This window comes from Natrix helvetica (genome assembly GCF_964273705.1).
Source record: "Natrix helvetica genome assembly, chromosome: 14".
Lineage (NCBI taxonomy): Eukaryota > Metazoa > Chordata > Lepidosauria > Squamata > Natricidae > Natrix > Natrix helvetica.
In genome coordinates this window covers 602,556-623,425 of record NC_138564.1, presented here as the reverse complement: position 1 = coordinate 623,425, position 20,870 = coordinate 602,556, and the positions used below count along the sequence as shown (strand labels likewise).

At 49.0% G+C, this 20,870-nt stretch overlaps 1 protein-coding gene across 3 annotated transcripts in view; it reads right to left on the bottom strand.

The window, feature by feature from the left end:
• The window catches only part of CABIN1 (calcineurin binding protein 1), a 150,684-nt gene that overhangs the window by 83,735 nt on the left and 46,079 nt on the right, over positions 1-20,870 (bottom strand). For all 3 annotated transcript variants that reach the window (XM_081966173.1, XM_081966175.1, XM_081966174.1), the window contains exons 8-15: positions 14,467-14,744; positions 12,367-12,535; positions 12,076-12,209; positions 11,759-11,976; positions 9,610-9,688; positions 9,181-9,371; positions 8,800-8,943; positions 7,683-7,877 (exon numbers count right to left, since the gene is read on the bottom strand). In XM_081966173.1, coding sequence (XP_081822299.1) covers positions 7,683-7,877; positions 8,800-8,943; positions 9,181-9,371; positions 9,610-9,688; positions 11,759-11,976; positions 12,076-12,209; positions 12,367-12,535; positions 14,467-14,744 — 1,408 coding nt within the window. The remainder of the gene's footprint in view (positions 1-7,682; positions 7,878-8,799; positions 8,944-9,180; positions 9,372-9,609; positions 9,689-11,758; positions 11,977-12,075; positions 12,210-12,366; positions 12,536-14,466; positions 14,745-20,870) is intronic.

Genomic DNA, 20,870 nt, shown 5'->3' with positions numbered 1-20,870 from the left:
CAGATGACACCCAACCACCATCACCAATCACCATGACCCACACCCTCAGCCACATTCCCACTCTGTCATCATAGCCTCCTTCGTGGTTAGCCGCATCCAAGCAGAAGAGTTACGTCAGAGTAGGCAGTTCCACCCGAGTAGAAGAGTTATGTCAGAGTAGGTAGTTGCACCCGAGTAGAAGAGTTATTTCTGAGGAGGCAGTTACACCCAAGTAGAAGAGTTACTCTGCAGAGCAGTGAGGGAAGCCTTACAGAGCCACATGCAGCCACAGGCTCCGCCAACATCAGAGAGTCAACATCAACGTGGCAGCGTTGGTGGCGTGTAAGCACGGCCGAGCGGGTGTGGCGATGGATGGGCTCCCCCCTGAATGGCAGCCCGAGGACTGACATGCCGCCCCCTACCACTGGAGAGGACTCTGGAAGACAAAAAGCGATACTAGCGGTATCCTATATAAGTTTATCAGGGTATCAATGGTTTTCCCCAACAGGGGAGGCAGCTTTAGTTCTACCGTGACCGGATTAATTACTCTGACAATTGGGAATGGACCTATGAACTTTGGACCCAGCTTTACGGCAGGGCGCTTTAAAGCGTATATACTTGGTAGATAAAAATACCTTGTCCACGACCCGAAACGTTGGTTGTGGATTACGTTTTTGGTCGGCGTGTCTCTTGTACGTTTCTGCTGCTACCCGCAATGCTTTTCTGTCATTTTCCTACACTGGATGCATGTAGTCTATCCATTCCTTTATGGTTCTGTGATCAGAAGTTCGATGACCCAAATATTCAGACGGTGCTGGATTTCGGTGTCCATGAGAGCCCTCATGACCTGGCACTTTGGAATGGAGAACCAAATGAACCGTCTCATTGGCGGGGTGGACAGAAAGTCCAGAGTGATGCCGATCCATACGATCTGGAGAACCCAAGCGTCCGAGGTTGACTGTTCCCATTGGTCGACGAAGTGAGTCGACTACCAATGGGAATACCAACCTGGGAGACAGCGGTACTGACAGAAGTCTGGTCTGGGACTGCTGATGCTACTGGGGCTGCTGCTGTTGCCTGCCCCTGTCCTGAAATCCGGATCTGTCCTGGGGTCTATTTGATCCCTGGTAATAGGACCTCTGGTATTGGGGTCCAGTGGACCCTGAGTCCCCCCGAAAGGGCTGCCGGCGGCAGTACGGTTGAGACCTGCAGTCTGCCCGTCTTTGAACGGAGGGAAGCACTTTATTTTTATCCTTGTTTTCTATGAGAATGGGATCCAGAGCTTCCCCCAAAAGCTTTGTATTTTAGAATGGGACTGCCGCCAGGCGCCATTTGCAGCTTATGTCCACCTGCCAATGGCAGAGCCAGAGAAGGTGATGGGATGTGACCATAGTAACCAATGCCCTGGATGCGAATTTAGCCGCTGCCAAGGTGGCATCAGCAGAAAATTCCAAGGCCGCCACCAACTTATTAACATCTTGGTGGAGGCACATGTCCTCTGGCGCTAGTCTGGACGGTAATTGTCTAAGCCATACGAGGGAAGTCCTATTGAAAAAGGACGCACTTTAAAATGTCCGACTCTGCTCAGGAGCCTAATTGGCACCGAGAAACAATGGCCAGCCAATCAAATGCAGCCAATCAGCGATCCGTATTTCCAGGCACAGCCCGCGTGCACGCAATTTGAAATCCGGACCAAAATAGCAGCTCCGCAAGTCCGAAGCGGTAAAGGCAGCAGTGACGGGAGGATGGCGCACCAAGTCTCCAAGTACAGACAGAGGGGCTCGAGAACGGCACCCCGAACTCATGGCCCTTGGAATCAGGCAGCAATCAAGAACGGACTAGCCTGAGCGATCAGGCAGAAGTGTCCAAGCACATATGCCCTCCCCTGGAGGGGAAAAACCTCAGTGGCGGTTCTTGCCGGCAGACCGGGCTAACCAGCGCACCCGCCAAACAAGCAACATTACAGATTAACCTAAATAAAGAACTTTAATACCTGAGACTGCTAAGAAGAATCAAAGGAAAACCTCCTTAAAGATACAGGAGAAAATGTGGATACGTCTCTTTAGGCAGAATGAATTGAAAAAACTGATGAGTTGAGTGAAAAAGAGAGGCATGGTCAAGTTTATTCATTTCAGTCTCTAGGCAACCAGACCGAAATTAACCCATTCCTCAGCGCATTGTATCCCTCAGCGCATTGGAGAACAAGGATCTCTTTGACCTCAAAATGCTGCTCTCCTTCGGTGAGGAGGGGGACAGGAAGAGAGGTTTGGTCTGGTCGAAGTGAGGAGGTATGTTCAGGTTTCAGCAAGCTAACATGAAACACAGGGTGAAACCTCCTAAGGGTTTTGGTAGCTCTAATTGACCAGTGATCAGGTTCACAATTCTCACAATAGGGAAAGGACCCACATACTTAGGTCCCAGTTTCTTCGCCTTCTAGGTAGTCTGTAGGTACTTAGTGGAGAGGAAAACCCTATGCCCAACTTGGCAGTGCCTCAGTACAGCTCTTTTCTTGTCAGCCTGACTTTTATGTGCTTGGTGAGCCTCATCTAGTGCCTTACGAGTGATGGGCCAGATGAACTGAAGCTGCTGCTCAATCCACTCCCATAGGGAAGAGATTTGAGGATTCTCCTGTGGCAGTTCCACGATGAGCATAAAGTCCTGATCAGAAACCACTTTAAATGGGGTAAAACACGTGCTACCATGTATGTAGTTATTATACACGACTTCTGCGAACGGCAGTAAGTCGGCCCAGTTATCTTGCTGATAGTTTACATAACACCTGAGGTTCTGTTCTAGAACCAAGTTAGACCATTCACAGGCCCAATTAGTCTGAGGATGATGGGTGAAGCTTAGACTTTGGGTAGAGCCTAACAACTTCAGGAACTCCCTCCAGAAGTGAGAAGTGAACTGGACCCCCCGTCCGAAATTATGCATTCAGGAACACCGTATAACCTAAACACAAGTTGAATAAACAGCTTAGCCAACATATTTCAATTAGCTGGCCTGGCACACTCTTAGTCTTACCTCCCGGGGATATATTTTAATTGGGTTTGGGTATTTTAATTGGGATGTTTTAGGGCTTTTATACTATATTTATTTCTTTGTACAGTCTCACCTCCTCCACTCAAATGCTCAAGTATTTAATTGTTTATATATTATTTATATTGTTATTTATGTATTTTATTTGTGTTTCATTGACTGTACACCGCCCCGAGTCCCTTTTTGGGAGAGGGGGCGGTTTATAAATCCAAATAAATAAATAAATAAATATTTGCTGAAGGAATCTTGGTGTCAGGGTTCCAAATAGCATCCTCTATGAAATAATAGCTCGAGGCAAGAAGTTCCTGAAAACACCAATTTATTAGAAGAGCCATATTGGCACATCTGGGAAAACCCAAATCTGAAAGCTTCCAGGTTTTCGCCACCCAGTTGTACGTTCAAGACCCTGCCCCAACACCCACAAATCCATCAAATGGTACAATCAGTTACTGCCGTGGATGAAGATTCCTCCCATCCACATCCGTCCAGGTGCAGGGATAAGACGACTTTGACTTTCTGAGAAGAAATGTTATTATGGCTACACATCTCCCAAGCTCCATACCACCACCCCCTCCCAGTTTCCCATAATAACTAAGTTTGAATATGTGGCAGGCTTGAGGCCCTATCCACTGATGGCTTCCAAGCCTGACACTTCGAGCAGGGCACAAAATGCACCTACTTAGAGAATAAGTCTGTGACCACCCAAATCAGTGTTTCCACTGCTCTCAGGTAATTCAATGATGAAGTCCATGGATATCTCTTTCCAGGGAGCACCAGGTCTAGCAACGTACTGGAGCAATCCAGGCAGCTTTCCAGGTGGCCTCTTTGCAGAAGCACACGCAGGACAATAAGCGATGTAGGCCTCTATGTCCTTTTTCAAAGATGGCCATCAGAACTGCCATTTATGAAAATAAATGTATGAAAATAAAAATAAAAAAGTTATAAAAAAAAGAACTGCTGTTTAACGAAGTGTAACATTTTTACAAACCCTAAGTTTCCAGCAGCTTTTGAATCATGGGCCTGTTGTAATACAACTCCCCTACGACTGGTGGGGATGTACAACTTAGCACCCACCCATGCAAGGCCATCACGAACAGTGCATTCACTTGAGTGGTACATAAACTAGTCATCAGTTTTTAGCGCTTCCTTCAGTTGCTCGCTTAAATCAGCGGATAGGTTCAGGTACACCTTTCCCTGGGCTCTAGTCACCACAGGAGCAGCCAATTGCTTGGAGGGGATGACCAGGCAGATTATTTCTGGCCGCGAGCTATTATATTGGTGTAATCTAGATAGAGCACCTGCCATAAAGTTCTTCCCCCCAGGAAGGTAACATAGAGAGAAATTGAACCAATTAAAGTGTTGTGCCCAACAAACTTGCTTGGGCAACAACCTCCGGGGTGTTTAAGGCCTCAAGGTTCTTATGGTCTGTGCACTCCTCAAAAGGATGTTTTGCTCTTTCAAGGAAATGCCTCCAGGTTAACAGGGCCCATCGGACTGCAAAAACTTCCTTCTCCCATATTGCCCACTTTCGGTTTCAGTTAATTTTCGGGAGGTGTAGGCAAAAGGTTGTAAAGTTCCAGCAGCATTAGCTTGAAGTAGTACCGCCTCCTCAGCCATGTCACTGGCATCAGCTTGGACTACAAAGGGGGCATCCATGCCAGGATGTTTAAGGATGGGCTCGGCCGCAAACAATTGTTTCAGTTTCTCAAAAGCCGCCTGGCACTCCACGGTCCCCTCAAGGGGATGGCTAGGCTTTGACTTTACTTCTCCTTTTTTCTTTAGGAGATTGGGCAATGCAATTTTATCAAATGAGGGGATGAATTGTCGATAAAAGTTAGCAAAGCCTAGGAGGTTTTGTAACTGCTTGTGGGTATGTCACTCCATGACTGCCCTAACCTTCTCCCGGACCATTTCGATACCTTTATGCAATATGCGGTAGCCCAAATAGTCAATTTTTTTACTGGTGAAATTCGCATTTTGACAACTTGGCATACAGTTCAGCTTCTCTGAGTTTTTTTAGGGCCGAACACACAATTTTCACATGTTCCTCTATGGTTTCATTGTAAATAAGAATGTCATCAAGGTAAATCAAAACCCCCTTGTAAAGATGTTCATGCAGCACCTCATTTATCAATTGCATGAACATAGCTTGTGCCCCCTGTAACTTGAAAGGGAGCACTCTTAACTGGAAACAACCCAAAGGGCAATTGAAGGTGGTTTTCCACTCGTACCCTTCCTTAATTCGAACTCTGTAGCAAGCTTCTCTCAAGTTTAGCTTAGTGAAAATTTTCCTTTTGGCCAGATGAGCTAACATGTCCTTCATCAGGGATAATGGGTAAACATTTTCTATACAAATGGCATTAAGGTTTTTATAGTCAACACAAAGATGAAGAGAACCATCTTTTTTTTCACGAAACAGCACCAGGGCAGCCACCCATGGCCTGGGTAGTTGGATGAAACCCCATTTTAAGTTTTTATCAATACAATTTTGCAATTCCTCCAGTTCACACGGGGTCATCGAGTAGATCTTTGGCTTAGGGAGTTTCACCCCTGGGAAGATTTCTATACTGCAGTCTGTGGGGCGATGGGGTGGGAGAACATCTGAAGCCCTTTCACTGAATGCCTCCCTGAGGTCCCAATATTCCTTAGGGATTTTTTCCTCTCAAGCAACGCGTTCTCTGCCAATTCTTTTGCGGCTTTGGCTAGGCAGGGGGGGTTTCCACCCATCTTCACCAGCTGGGTGTAACGGATATGCAACAGACCCTTCCTCTAGTTCACATGACAGTTCCATTTCTGGAGCCAGGGTAATCCAAGTATGATGGGGCGTTCCATCCTGGGGGCTACGATAAAACTCAGAGTCTCTTGGTGATCCCCGATCAACATCTCAACCGGCTCTGTCACAAAGTGGGCTGCCACCCCCAGCTACTTTACAAGGGGAAGGCTTGTTCCAATTGCTGCTCCCACGGTGCCGATTTCTGGCCAGGTCAATTTCAAAATCAGCTGCCAATACATACCAGGGCTGAAGGTCTCGGGGGGAAGGGTCCTCGGGAGCAACAGCTTTGGTAGACATCCTCATCATTGAGGCCATCCTTGTAGCATTCCATCAGAGCCTCCTGAGACCACCCTCACATATGGCAAGCCAACTTGCGAAACGTCTCGGTAGATTTAGCCACAGATCTCCGCCCCTGGTTCAGGGTTTTCATCCTGGCCTTACACTTAGCTAGGGGGTCTTCGAACCGCACTTGGAGAGCCGTCATAAACACGTCGTATCCCTCAGCTGTGGGGAATCCTCATTATGAAGGGCCATCATCCAATCAGCTGCGGTCCCTTCCAGGGCCATGGTGACACATTTCACTTCTGCTGCTTCTGAAGCAGTCCTTCCCATACGCCTGAAAGTGATTCCAAACTTGGGCTGGGAGGAATCCCACAGCTTTGGGATTCCTCTCCATATTTTATTCCTAGCGGAGGAACCTTTGGAATTTAGTGCCTCCGGGGGGCTACCTTCCCCCCAACCAGGGGGACCTGGGCCGCCGCCGCCACTTGAGCTCCAGCAATCTGCACTGGCCCTGTTCTAGGAATCACTTCTGGGTTGGCAGAGGCTTCTGCTCCCCCCTCTGTCTGCTCAGCCTCCTCATGAGCAGGCAAAGCATACCTTTCATGCACTCCCCAACTCTCAAGAGCTTCCTGCAAGGAGATGTAAGGCCTGAGTCAGCAGGAGGTCTTCTTTGTCAGCTTCCTGCAATCAGCCTCTCCACACCAGTGTCTGGCAGCTGTTACTCCCGGGGGAATCTACTCTGGAACCTCCATCCACCTACCCCCAAAGACCATTTGGCACAGACGGGCTTCTCCTCAATTTGCAGTTCAGACATCCATTCAGTCTCTTGCCAGCCACGGCGGGACTGGGACGGAGTGGACTTAGCAGCTCCCATGTCCTCTTGGTCGCTGCCTTGGTGAGACATCCTTTGCTCAGCCCCCATGGTAGAGTTATCTCCGGGATGGCCGATAAAACAGAACTTGCTTAACGTCAGGCGTGCCTTCTTCAAAACCCAAGAAAGGAAACCCCCAACTCCATGGTTTTAGAGAAAAGGTACTTTTACTGAGTATGAAGCGATAGCAACGAAAGAAAGCAAGATCTGAGGCTAAAGGCACGAAAATTACATATTGAAAGTATTCCCAAATCCCTTTCCCCAAGGACCCAGGCTGAATGCCCAATCCTCAGGTCCCATGGTGTTATGTGGGGTGCATCTTCAGGTGGCTTCATCCATCTGGTATGCTGGGACTATTACCTTGACTGGGCATAAACAAGTCCATTCAGCTACAGGTAGAAGATGAGAGCAATCCTCCCCTTTACTTCCCACAGGCGAGACGTCTCCACCAGCTTGCTTCCCCTCGCCCCAAACACCTATGCCCCCCTCCCCCCATTACTATGGCAGCCAAAGCAAGCAAGCATGATAGAGGCCGACAGATATCCTGACAGACATTAAATTCACTACATTACACAAATTCACTACAAGGAGTGAAATAGTATTAATGTGCTGAGGTCACATTTATCCTTTTTCAGCAATTACTCCTCGTAGCTGATAATTCATTTCATATGCTAATAAGCATTCATTTTATGCTAATTTACACCAATTTACCGGAAAGAAAAAAAACGTCAAACTCACCTGTAGCAAGAGGAGTTGAGCTGGCCTCTCTGGAATGGAGATGGCCAATTCCAAATGCTCCGTCCTGCTGTCCCCATTGAGGCACAAAGTTGGGCGGAGCAGCTGAACTACAGCCCTGTAGTCTCCAGCCTCGTACAAGCGCTGAAGCTCCTCCAAAGATTGGCATCTCTCCAGGGACTTCAGATTCTTATCAATCTGCAAGAATGAAACACTGCAAGGGTCACACTCCAGTTTAACCTGGGATTAAAAAACAATAACACCTCACCACAATAATCAACCATCTGGTCATTATACCGTAAGACAGCGGCTGGTGTCCCACAGAAACTGGCTCATGATCCATCTTTTACCTGTGTTTATTCTAACTATGGAAAGCCAGCCACAGCATACGGAGAACTCCTCTTCCCTCTTTTCAATGAACTCCAGAGAATACACAGTGGAAAGATGACAAGCAACTGAGGTGGAAAGACATTCTAAGAGCAGCGTTTCATTTCAAGTTTTAAAAGCAGATGTCATGCCTGCAAGCCATCTTTTCTTTTGGATTTCAGGCCTGTCACACTTTCTACTATCTACTTTCTATTCTGGGAAAATGGGAGGGGGTGATTATACGGAGTTGGATGATATGTAGCCATAACAACATTCTTCTTAGAAAGCCAGGGTTATCTTTGTCTCTGCACCTGGCCGGAACTGGATCGGTGGAATCTGTTGTCGTGGCAGTGGAAGGCTGGGCCATGGGATGGACTTGTGGGTGTTGGGGCAGGATCTTGAACTTTCAACTAGATAGGAAAACCTGGAAGCTTTCCCAGATGTGCCAGCATGGCTCTTTTAATAAATTGGAACTTTGAGGAATCCTTTGCTTTGGACTTCAATTTAATTTTGGATGCTATTTGGAACCCTGACACAGAGCATTTGAAATGACCATCTCCTCCAACATTGAGGTGATGCTTTCAATATCAGATAAAGCCAGGACCTGCGAAGCCACAAGCTTCAGATGAGACTCTTATGGCAAGATAAGTCTCGATGCCTCAACTTAACCTGTGTGGAATCAGCTGCAAAAGAGAAATGATAAGCATGGCTCGGAGCCAACAAGGTGACCAAACAAGCAACCAGGTGACGTTACCTCTTCCAAAGAAACCATAGAGTCAACATGGAGGTTGGGCAGTCTGATCACCATCCTCTTGTCAGAGTCGGCCTCGAGGGCAGCAGAATGCTGAAGCATCTGCGTGCAGACATCGTAGTTCTCCAGGGCCTGCTCCATTTCACCCTGCAGGAGCAACACGGCTTTCAGCTCCCTCTTCCTCCAGTACCATCCTCAACCCCTCAGGCCAAGTGGACGCCACGTACCTCAAGGCCACTTCCTGGTTCCGTCTTAAGGGATGTTTACATGACACACGTTTGCACTGATCAGGCGCAAACGCCAGGAGTTCCTCCTTTCTAACCTTGTCTTGCAAGGAATGTAAAACTGAGCATTAAGAGCCTTTGATTGCAGCAAAATACAAACCTGCAGAGCCAGAAACCGAGCTTTCAGCCAATACACCCGGACGGCAAACTGCAACCAACTCTTCTCAAAGAGGTCCCGCTGGGAAGAAGCGAACGAGAGCTGCAGGAGATCCCCCAAAAAGTGGGTGCCCGGAAAATCTGGGCCAAATTTGCCATTGGCCAAGCTGGCTGCAGGACCATTCCTGGGAGATACTGGAAGAAACATTTTTCCTGTTTAGCCCCTTGAAACGGGAGTCTGAAGCAGGGAATGCAAAGGAAGCCCCCTTCTGCAGGTGGAGGCTCCTTTCTCTGCTTCATTCCTTGTGAGCCTGGGAACTCACTTGGGTGACGCATGCCAAGTGTTGCCGAGCTCTCCTCCAAAGCTAGCCTAGAGACCCAGCCCCCTGGTAAGCAAAAGCATCTGCTGAACTTCCAGCCCTCACTCACTCACCCATGGAACTCTTCCCTTTGGCCAGCAACCACTGATCCAGCTGCAATTCCATGCAGGACAGACTCATCAGCATCATCTCCTGAAATATAGGCAAAGGTATGGCAAAAAGAAGGGGGTGCTGGACAATCTGGGAGATCAGGGTGGATTTTTGTCTATTCTTTTCTCTATATGCGCTCAGTAGTTCAAACCAGCTCTTCTAATCAGCAGGACTCCTGCTACCTGCAATGCCTCCCAAGATCTAGCCCCGACGAATGAGCCCAAGCAAATAAGAACCCTGAGACTTGGCTCCTTCTCAAAGCTCTTCTTTATTTAGTATATCATATTGACACAGCTTCAAAGGAAAACCAACTCTAAATCTTTCCCGCAGTTATATCAATATAATTAAACTAGAAAACAACCCCACCCCCAAGTGTCATAGGTCACATTGGCCAATTGGATTAATCGGCGGGCTCTCCAGGCACTCCTTCCCCAACCTTATCTGTTGCCAGTAGAGATGACCTTGGTCCTCACAAGAAAGCTCTCTGCTGTGCCTAGTAAGGCATTCCAACCTCCCCCCCCCCCCCATTCCCCCTCTGTGTGGCAACTGAGAACAGAAAAATGGGTGCTGCCAGACTTGGTTCAGAGTTGACACTGGCCTTTCTAGTGTCCAGGTAACAGAAAGATACTTCATCGCCTAGAAGGTAGAAGGGGCTCAGGCTGCTCCTCACTGAAAAGGAACAGAGCATCCAGTGGTGCTTTTAAGCCAGTTTTTCAGTTCAGGAGTTTAGTCTGCCCGTCTGCAGAGGTTACTAAAACTTATTTATGGTGGACCTGTGAGGCGGCTAAAATTTTTTGGAAAAAGATCAAAAATTGGCTGGAGGCAATAACGGGAGTTAAAATAGAATGGAAACCGGAAATCTTTTTATTAGGAATAATGTCTGCGAAATACAAAAAAGAAATCCAGTATTTAATACTACATATAATTACGGCGGCAAGGATTGCCTTTGCCCAGAAATGGAAAAACAAACTAACTCCAAGCGAAGATGAAATAATAAGAAAGGTTATGGACTGTGCTGAAATGGACAAACTAACTAAAGAAATTCAGGGAAAAGAAGAATCAGAATTCTACCAGAGATGGGATAAATGGTATATAGATGGATGGAGGAAAGAAATAAGAATCAATGAAGGAATGCAACAAAACTCAAAAATAATAGTTATGAGTAAAATAAGAAAGTTAAGAATGGTGAAACTCAAATAAAATACAATTGAATGGGAAATAATATAAGGTGAGCGCTATCGACTGATAATTGCTACTAGAAAGAACAGGAAGCTCCTGTTTGCATTGTACTGTGTAAATGTGTTGTACGTCTAAGTTTTGTGTGTGTGTATTTTATATGTTTGCTAATAAAATATTTTTTTAAAAAACTTATTTGTTAATCAAGGTGTGTGATTCTCTGAGCCAGTGAGACCAATTCCCAGAGATCACACCATCCAATGGAACTCTCTTGGTCTCGCACTACAGTAGGTTTGGCCTCAGTTCTCTGTGAACCAAGTCCAGTAGCTGATCTGGCAGAAAAGCACTTGCAAGCTGAGACTTTGGGTCAGCGACAACATGTTGCTTGAAGCCTCCCATCAGCTTGCAAATGCCTTTCCCACCATTCCAGTCTTGGCATGAAGAGCATTTGCAAGTTGATGGGATGCCTGAAGCAATGCGATTTCACTGACCCAAAGTCTTGGTGTCTTGCAAGTGCTCTTTGCGCTGAGACTACAAGCAGGCAAAGAAACAGCAGAAGACACTGGAGAGAGAAGATCTTCACACGTGACCCGGCGTTGCAGGATGGGGGGGACGGGACCAATTGTGGGGACTCCCAGGGGGGGTATGTCTCAGTGGGTCGGAGGAGGCCTTGGGTGGTCTGAAGCAGGTGGCCTGTTCCACTGCTAGGTACCCTCATGGCCTTCCCCACCCTGAGATACTCATGTGCACTTAGCAACCCACGCAATCGATTAGTGAATGTGTGGACGAAAGCAGGGAGTAATTGTGGTCAAGTTATGCAATTCACTCCTACAAATCATTCTTAACAAATGCAACTGGCAGGTTCCGTTCCATTCGTAACTCGAAGACTACCTGTACTCAAAGAGCAGCAAGGAGGTCATCAAATGCGATCCTTACTCTGATGTGTTGATTGTGACAGTCCCTTAATAGTGGGTTGGGTAGGCTGCTGCTGTGCTTTCTCCAGTTGTTGTAGATATTCAGAACAACCTCGGGCAAGCCTGGTGGCCACTTGACCAGGAACTTCTGGCTGATGACTTTCAGGTATCTCATCATCAGTTCAAGTATGCCTCCATTGTTCAAATTAGCCAAGAGGAACTTATGAACATCCTGCTTCTCTGGAAGAAAAATTGCCATCATGAGCTGATTTTCAGGGAATGAATGAATCAATGTTTAAGAAAATCAAACAGTAAAATAAAAGTGGAGGTAAATCCTACCAGATTCCATGCAGACTGTCAGGTCAAGGGACATCTTATGGGAGCCCAGGGGCTGGGAGTTCTCATCCTTTGTTGTGCTTTGGATCTCATAGTGGTTGAATGGACCTTCTTCTTCTGGATCCAGCTTCCTCAGGCTGAAAGCACAGCAGAAAAACATTGAAGCAGTCAGAACCTGACTGCAGAGGACAGGTAGCCAGGCAATCTGACCCACTGTTGCATGGCTATGCCTCTCCCCTTCCACCCTCTCCTGGCTTTTCCCCCCAGCACACGTTTAGAAATGGGGACGCGCACCGAGAAGGAAGGAACTTTACTAGCAGCTCCTGGAAATCGACTTTTTCTTCTTTTTTGCACTTGGTATTCCTGACTCGAGCAGATCGCCTCTTTGCTGTTTCACCACTCTCTTCCATGATTTTCTTCCGTTTCAACCCTTTCTTAGATTTGTCACCCCCAGAAGCATCTCCTGAGAAGAGCCAAAGAGTTTGGGATTAACAAGTGACTTCTATCAAGTTATTTTCCCTGATTTTTTAATTGATAAAAACAATGTTTCTGCATGGTCAAGTGGGTCTCTTGTCCCCAAATTCAAGGCTGATCACAGGGTCCTTCTTGCCTTCTCTCCAGTTCCAAAATCTCAAGCAGAGGAGGAGGAGGAGGAGGCAGCACCTGGAGCCAGAGAGGACAAACTGAACTACCTGCTCAAGGCAGGAACCCAAACAAAACATTCCTGACAAAAGACTCTATAGCCTCCTACTTAGCCTCCATCTGATCGGGCTCTGCAAACATGGCTCCAAGGTTTGCCATTGATGTCCTGGGCTCTTGGGAAAAACTTGATGTGCATGATAGCCAACACCAGGTACAGAGCTGGTAGCTGGGATTTTACACACACACACACACAATATATGTGTCTGTGTGTGTATAATAACTTCATCCAGGGGAAAAACTTGATGTGCATGATAGCCAACACCAGGTACAGAGCTGGTAGCTGGGATTTTACACACACACACACACAATATATGTGTCTGTGTGTGTATAATAACTTCATCCAGGATTTTAAGGAACTTACCTGAAGAAAACATAAGATGAGTTGAGGCTGGCATGACTTGCTAATAAACCCATTTTTTTGTAATTCACATGCCATTTTCAAGAGTTTAGAGCAGTGATGGCAAACCTTTTAGAGACCGAGTGCCCAAACTGTAACCCAAAACCCACTTATTTATTGCAAAGTGCCAACAAGGCAATTTAACCTGAATACTGAGGTTTTACTACCTAAAATAATGATAAACAAGGCAGAGTTCAGCCAATTGTTCTAAGAAAAATATGATAAATGCACTTTTATGCCCTTTCATTTTTTTCTGCTTTTATTATATTTAGTAACAATAAAAAAATCTTTTATAATATCCTTTCCCACTTCCTTTCCTTCGCTCCTGCTTTGTTTCTCTTTCCCTCCCTCTCTCTGCCTGTTTCCCTGTCTCTCTTTCTCTCCCTTCTCCCCCGCCTGTTTCACTTTCTTTCACTCCCTCCCTCTTTCTCTCCCCCCTTCTCTCTGCCTCCCTGTTTCTCTCTCTCTCTGGGGGGGGAGAGACCCCTGAGAGGGTTCTGGGTGGTGGGAATCTGATGTCTAGAGGCCAACAAGCCCAGGAACAGCGTGGAAGCTCAGCTGGCTGGTGGGGAAGGCGGGGCATCCTAACACAGAGAGCTCTGCAGGAAAAGCAACTGACTGGATGTCACTTGCTTCTTTCTGCCGAGCAGACACAGGTTCGCAATGTGGTTCTGCGTCATAATGGGCTTCAGGAGGAAGGGACCCCATCTCCCCCATTGTGAAGCATGCAAGTGAAAACATTCACTCAATCAATTCCAACTTCGCAAGATCTTTTTCTTTCGAGAGAAATTGGAATTGATTTGAGTGAATTTTTTCTTTTTGTCTCAGAAACTTTTGTTTCCGTGCAAACGACAGTGGGAAACGCGATGGAGCTGGACTGGGGCAATGGTGCACATGTCCACAGAGAGGGCTCTCCATGCCACCTCTAGCAGGTGTGCCCTAGATTCGCCACCATGGGCTTAGAGAATTTTTTTAAATCTAGTATAGAATCTTACATCCTGTCCATCAATCTGCTTGTCTGGTTTATTTGCAAGCTCTTTCTGCTACTACAACTATATGAACTATAACAATATAAACTTCTTATGAATTGTTGGGGGTTCTTTGCATTTTGTATTTGGGGTTTTACTTCTGTAAGCCATACAGATTCACTATGATTGGGTTGGGCATCCAAGTGGTAGTTAAGACTAACCTCCCCCCCCCCCCACCTTACAGATTATTTAGTGGAGGACAGACTATTCAGCAAGAGAATAGGACCTTCCCATTCATGTGATGCCTCTTGCAAAGGTCTTCCTCACCTGCAGAGTTTACTGATTCCAGGACAGTCAAACTGGGGAAGTTAGGAGTCAGTGGTGTATACATGAGGAGTGGTTCAGTCAAAGGCACCAGTGGGTTGGAACTGACAGGGCTGGGGTGAAGAACATTGACGGGGGCTACATTTGCCTGGCTCTCCAGATGCTGGTCCAGATCTTGGTATTCCAAGAGATAAATTTGCTTGCCCAAGCTTGGACGAGGTGGCTCACAAGTTGTGAGATGCAAGTAAGTGGCCATCAGACTCTCTCCTAGAGATTTCCAGCTGCATGGAAAACAGGGAAACAAAAACATGAATGAAGGCGAATATACAGTATGTTGCAGGAGCCAATCTGAGTCGGTCACCACCACAAATCATGAAGCTACTCCAATATTGTCAATGCACCTTCTTCACATTCAAAAGTGAACTGTACGAACAAATAAAAGGGATGGGATCCCCAATATCAGGAGTTATTGCAGAAACAGTCCTGCATAAAGTAGAACTAAAACTAGCTGTGCGTTTCAGAACTACACACCTAAATTCTGGTGACACTATTTGGACGACCCATTTGTCATCATCAAGAGAAAGGCAAAGACTTTCTTACCATGCTAAATTCCATCTCCCCCGTCATGCAGTTTACAATGGAGGAAGAAACATCAAGGCAATTACCATTTTGGGGTGTTCAACAGACAAGAGGATGGAAGGCCGAGAAACCACGGTTTATTGCAAGGCCACCAACATTCCACAGATTCTGAATTTCAACAGTAACTTCCACTGTCACACGAAAAAAATTACATCAGAACACTGTATGGCTGAGTGAGAACCCACTGTAGTACCTAGCAAGCCAAAAGACCGTTGGCTTACCTATGTGCGCCGCGGGAGAATAAAAGCATGGGTTTAACTTTTATCCATTAACCTTGAGACTGAGTTAAAAAAAGTCTTGGCCACGCTGCCTCTAGCTGGTAGATCCCAGTTTTGTATAAAGGCATAGCCAATCTGAGAGATAGAAATAAGGTAAGTTCTGAAAAATACAACTTGAAAGGTAAGTCCTTCCCCGAAATCCCGGAACAAACTGCCCAGGGGTGAGGTTTGATTCTCCCGCGGCATGCATAGAACAACCGTTCAGGTAAGCCAACAGTCTTTCTCCTGTGCGCCGCTTGGAGAATCCAAGCATGACACATGCCAAAGCATATGGATCTAAGGGTACTGGAGCAGTCTGTTGTCTCAGGAACCTTGATGACCCTCTGCAGTAGACGTCGCCCAAAGGATGCCTCAATGGAGGCAAATACATCCAGTTTATAATGTTTGATGAAGGGCAATGGTGATGACCAACGCGAGAGGGAGAGAGCTGGAGCGTGCTGGGAGCGTGCGGAGACGGCTGAATGAGATCGTGGCTTGCAGGCTATTGTCGGCGCTGGCGCTGGCGGAGAGCCGGAGAGGAAATGCAAAGAACGCGGAGAGAGAGAGCTGGAGAGGAAATGAAGGACATGGAAAGAACGCGAGAGGGAGAGAGCTGGAGCGTGCTGGGAGCTGGTGAGATCGGGGCTTGCAGGCTGTTGCCGGCGCTGACGCTGGCGCTGGCAGCGTCTCGGAGAGGCCGGGAGAGGCCGGGAGCCTGGAGCTGGGAGCTCTGGAGGCCAGCCGAAGCGCCGGAGGCCGGCAGCGGCGTTGGAGGCAGGCGGAAAATGGCCCCTGGAGCTGGAGCGGCGGCCTGGGAGCGCGCAGGAAAGGCCGAGTCGTGGTTGATGGCCTGCAGTAAGAGCCGAGAGGAGCGGAGGGGGAGCGGAAGAGAGGGGACGAACGATGGCAGAGGCGTCTCAGCGTTGGAGGCCTGGGAGGAGGAGGGTTGCTCTCAGCGCTGGAGACCAGACAGAAAGCAGGGGGCTTGTTGTGGCTAACAGGAGACTTCAATACCAGGGCTGCCAGAGTGCTGGCAGGAGAACCATCTGTCTCCTGCTGGCCGCCTACCTTGTTTTTGACCATCTGCCCCCTGCTGACCACCACTAACCATCTGCCCCCTGCCTAACACCTATTTATCACCCTGCTTTCTACCTATTGACTAGCTGCCCCCCGCTCACCATCTAATTGACCATCTAATTGACCATCTAATTGACCATCGACTCAGGAGGCTGCTCAGAGATCAGGGGGGGGGGGCTTGTTGGGGACTGCCAGGAGGCCCCTAACATCAGGCTTGGCAGAGGAGTTTTTTCTACCTCCTGCCAGCTGCCTCCCTGATTGTACCCACCTACCTCCCCTGCTGACTATCTATCAACAACTGCCCCTGTTTACTATTTGCGTGTGCCCTGAAGGATTCCTCCCTATCTTCCATGACTTATTGCCTGACTAACCATCTGCCCCTCACCATCCACCATTTACCATCCATGAGCCCCCACTTTTCGACTGTTATCCGACCAGCCTACCACCACCACCACCACCACCACCCATCTAGGATTGGGCTATTCTCTTTCACACTGGAGCTCTGCTTTTCTAATTACGCTGGACTATGGCATCTTGCCCGAAACATCCTCAGCACTATCCTAGGCCCCTGACGAATTTTTTAACATTCTATGTATTTAAGGTCAGACCTGATCCTACTGCGGGAGTCCCCCCTCTCGCAGGTGTGGTCCTCCGCCCTTTCAAGGGCCCACCTTGATGACGGATTTATTAATCCCGAGAGGTGGAGGAAGCGGAGACTTAGGGGTTTTTTAGTTAACTGTTTTTTAAAAACTTTTAGGGGTAGGGGTTCAGGGGTTGGGGGGTGGGTGGGTCAGGTCAGGAGCGATGAGAGAGCCAGGTCTTCAGGTGTGGTCGCGAGCAGAAGGAGCGGAAGGGAGGAGGAGGGGGAGGATATCGTTCCTCTACAGGGCTCGCTGATTTCAACGGTCGTAGGGAGGGGCAGATACGAGGACAGATTAAGAACTCATAGTCGGTTGGGAGACCGTGGGTGCTGGTTACACCCGGTCGCTCGTACCAACCCCCGCGTTCTAGGTGGTCAGGAGCTGCAGACCCAGGGCCTGAGGCTGTTGCTATGCAATGCGAGGTCCGTCGTTAATAAGGCCCCCCTCATCTACGATCTAATTTTGGAGGGGGAGCCGGACCTCGCGGGAATAACGGAGACCTGGTTGGGCCACGAGGGAGGTTTACCCCTCGTGGAAATGTGCCCACCAGGCTACCTAGCATTTCACCAGCCCCGGGCCCAGGGAAGGGGTGGTGGGGTAGCAGCGATTATCCGGGAGGATTTAGAGCCAAGGGAGTCCACTGTGCCACAGACGTCCGGGTGTGAATCCCTTGTTGTGAAATGGTGCCCTGGGAGACAGTTGGGCCTGCTGATAGTATACCTGGCTCCTCGCTATACATCAGCGGCCCTGCCTGAACTCCTCGAGCTGATCGCATCGGTGGCGGTTGAGACCCCCAAACTCTTAGTGATGGGGGATTTTAACCTGCCATCGATGGGAGAAGCATCCGAGGGGGTTCGGGAGTTCATGGCTTCCATGACAGCCATGGACCTGACTCAATTGATTCAGGGCCCGACACACGAGGGAGGACACACCCTGGACCTTGTTTTTGTCTCTGGCCAGTGGTTGAGTGATCTGGGAGGAGGGGACTTAACCATCACTCCCCTGTCATGGTCAGATCACTCACTCCTCCGACTCGACTTCCCTGGTGCTACCCCCCCGCTGCGGGGAGGCAGAACCTGAAAACACTAGATGGTTCCGCCCCAGGCGCCTGATGGAACCAGATAGGTTCCAGACGGAGCTTGGGCCACCTCCTGCAACCCTGACCCGCCCCCGGGTAGAGGACCTGGTGGTCGCGTGGAATAATGCGACTACCGGGGCCTTGAACCAGGTGGCGCCTTTGCGGCCTCTCTGGCGGCAACGATCCACCCTGGCCCCTTGGTTTACCGAGGAGCTAAGGGTGATGAAACGCCGCAAGAGACGCCTAGAGAGTCGTTGGAGATCCTCCCGTTCCGAATTTGACCGAACACAGGTACGAGCCCATTTAAGGACGTACCTTGTGGCATTGAGAGCGGCCAAACGTCAATATTGTGCCGCTCTCATTGCATCCGCAGAGAACCGCCCTGCCGCCCTGTTTCGGGTGTCCCGCTCCCTCTTGTTTCAGAGGCCGCGGGAGGCCCCTTTACAGGGTAGGGCAGAGGAGTTTGGGAAATACCTGCAGGATAAAATCGCTCAAATCCGGAAGGATTGGGTCCCTGTCAGTGGTCCTATGGAGACGTCCGTGGCGAGTCTTGAGACATCGATCTGGGAGGAGTTTGACTTGGTTGCCATCGAGGATTTGGACAGAATGCGTGGACGACTGCGACCCACCACATGTTTATTGGACCCGTGCCCCTCCTGGCTTGTACTGGCATCCTGGGAGGTTACACGTGACTGGCTCCTGGGCCTAGTGAACGCTTCGCTGAGTGAGGGGTCTCTCCTGGCCTCTTTGAAAGAGGCGGTGGTGAGACCCTTGCTCAAGAAGCCTTCCCTGGACCCTATGGAGCTGGCCAATTATCGTCCTGTCTCCAACCTTCCCTTCTTGGCGAAGGTTGTAGAGAGTGTGGTGGCTTATCAGTTTCCACGACATCTGGAGGAAGATGATTATCTAGATCCGCGCCAGTCCGGCTTCCGTCCAGGGCACAGCACGGAGACGGCCTTGGTCGCGTTGGTAGATGATCTCTGGAGGGCCAGAGATAGGGGTTGTTCCTCTATCCTGGTCGTATTAGACCTCTCGGCGGCTTTTGATACCATCGACCATGGTATCCTGTTGCGCCGACTGGAGGGGCTGGGGGTCCGGGGCACAGTTTTGCGGTGGTTCGGCTCCTACCTTTCCGGTCGGACGCAATGTGTGTTGGCAGGAGAGCAGAGGTCGACCCTAAGCCCCCTTACGTGTGGGGTGCCACAGGGGTCGGTCCTCTCGCCACTCCTGTTCAACACATATATGAAGCCGTTGGGTGAGATCATCCGTGGTTTTGGGGTGGGATATTATCAGTACGCTGATGATACTCAGCTGTACATTTCCACCCCGAACCACCCCAACGAGGCCGTCGAAGTGATGTCCCGGTGTGTGGAAGCCGTACGGGTCTGGATGGATGACAACCGACTCAGACTCAACCCCTCCAAGACGGAGTGGCTGTGGGTACCGGCTCCCCGGTTCAGCCAATTAATTCCATCCTTGGCCATCGGGGGCGTTCAACTTGCCCCCGTGGAGCGGGCGCGCAATCTGGGCGTCCTCCTGGATGCCCGGCTGTCCATGGATGACCATGTGACAGCCGTGGCAAGGGGGGCGTTCCACCAGGTTCGCCTGGTGCGCCAATTGCGCCCCCTACTGGACCGGGACGCCTTACGCACAGTCACTCATGCGCTGGTGACGTCTTGCCTGGACTACTGTAACGCTCTCTACATGGGGCTTCCCTTGAAATGCACCCGGAGGCTACAGTTGGTCCAGAACGCAGCTGCGCGGGTAATTATGGGGAGTACTAGGTACTCCCATGTGACACCTTTCCTGTGCGAGCTGCACTGGCTTCCTGTGGTCTATCGGGTGCGTTTCAAGGTTTTGATAACTATCTTTAAAGCGCTCCATGGCTCAGGACCTAGTTACTTGCGGGATCGTATTCTGCCCCATACATCCCTGCGACCAATTCGCTCGCACAGAGAGGGACTCCTCCAGGTGCCGTCCACCAGACAGTGTCGAGGGGCGGCGCCTAGGAGTAGAGCCTTCTCTGTGGCGGGCCCAGCCCTGTGGAATGACCTCCCTCCGGATATTAGGACTACGTCTGACCTCCGCTCCTTCCGAGTTAAGCTCAAGACCCACCTATTCCAAGTAGCTGGCCTGGCTCAACCATGATCTAACTATATCGCTCCTGACGGGTTTTTATTAGTGTAATTTAATTGAATTTATTTATTGGGGTTTTTAAATATTGTGATTTTTTAATTGTTTTTTTATCTATCAGCCTACCTCCTCCTTGTATACGTCTTATATACGTCTTTGTTATATGTATGTCCTGTCCAGATATGTATTTTATATGTTTTATTGTACGCCGCCCCGAGTCCTTCGGGAGAGGGTGCAGCTAAGAAATAAATATTCTATTCTATTCTATTCTATTCTATTCTATTCTATTCTATTCTATTCTATAAAGGTGGAAAAGCATAGAGCAGACCTGGTGGCCAAGGGCTGCACAGAGCGTCTGCTCCCTCTGCCCCTTGTACGGGAAATCAGGTGAAGAATCTTGGGAGATATGTGTTGCTGGGATGGGCGAACAGGTCCACGGTTGGAATCCCGAACTGTGTGTCAGTTCCCTGAATAGGTCCGGGTGGAGCTGCCACTCCACATGATCCACCATGGCCCTGTTCAGACAATCCGCTTGTACATTTGCTGTCCCTGAGATTTGCTCCACCCTTATTGATAGAAGAT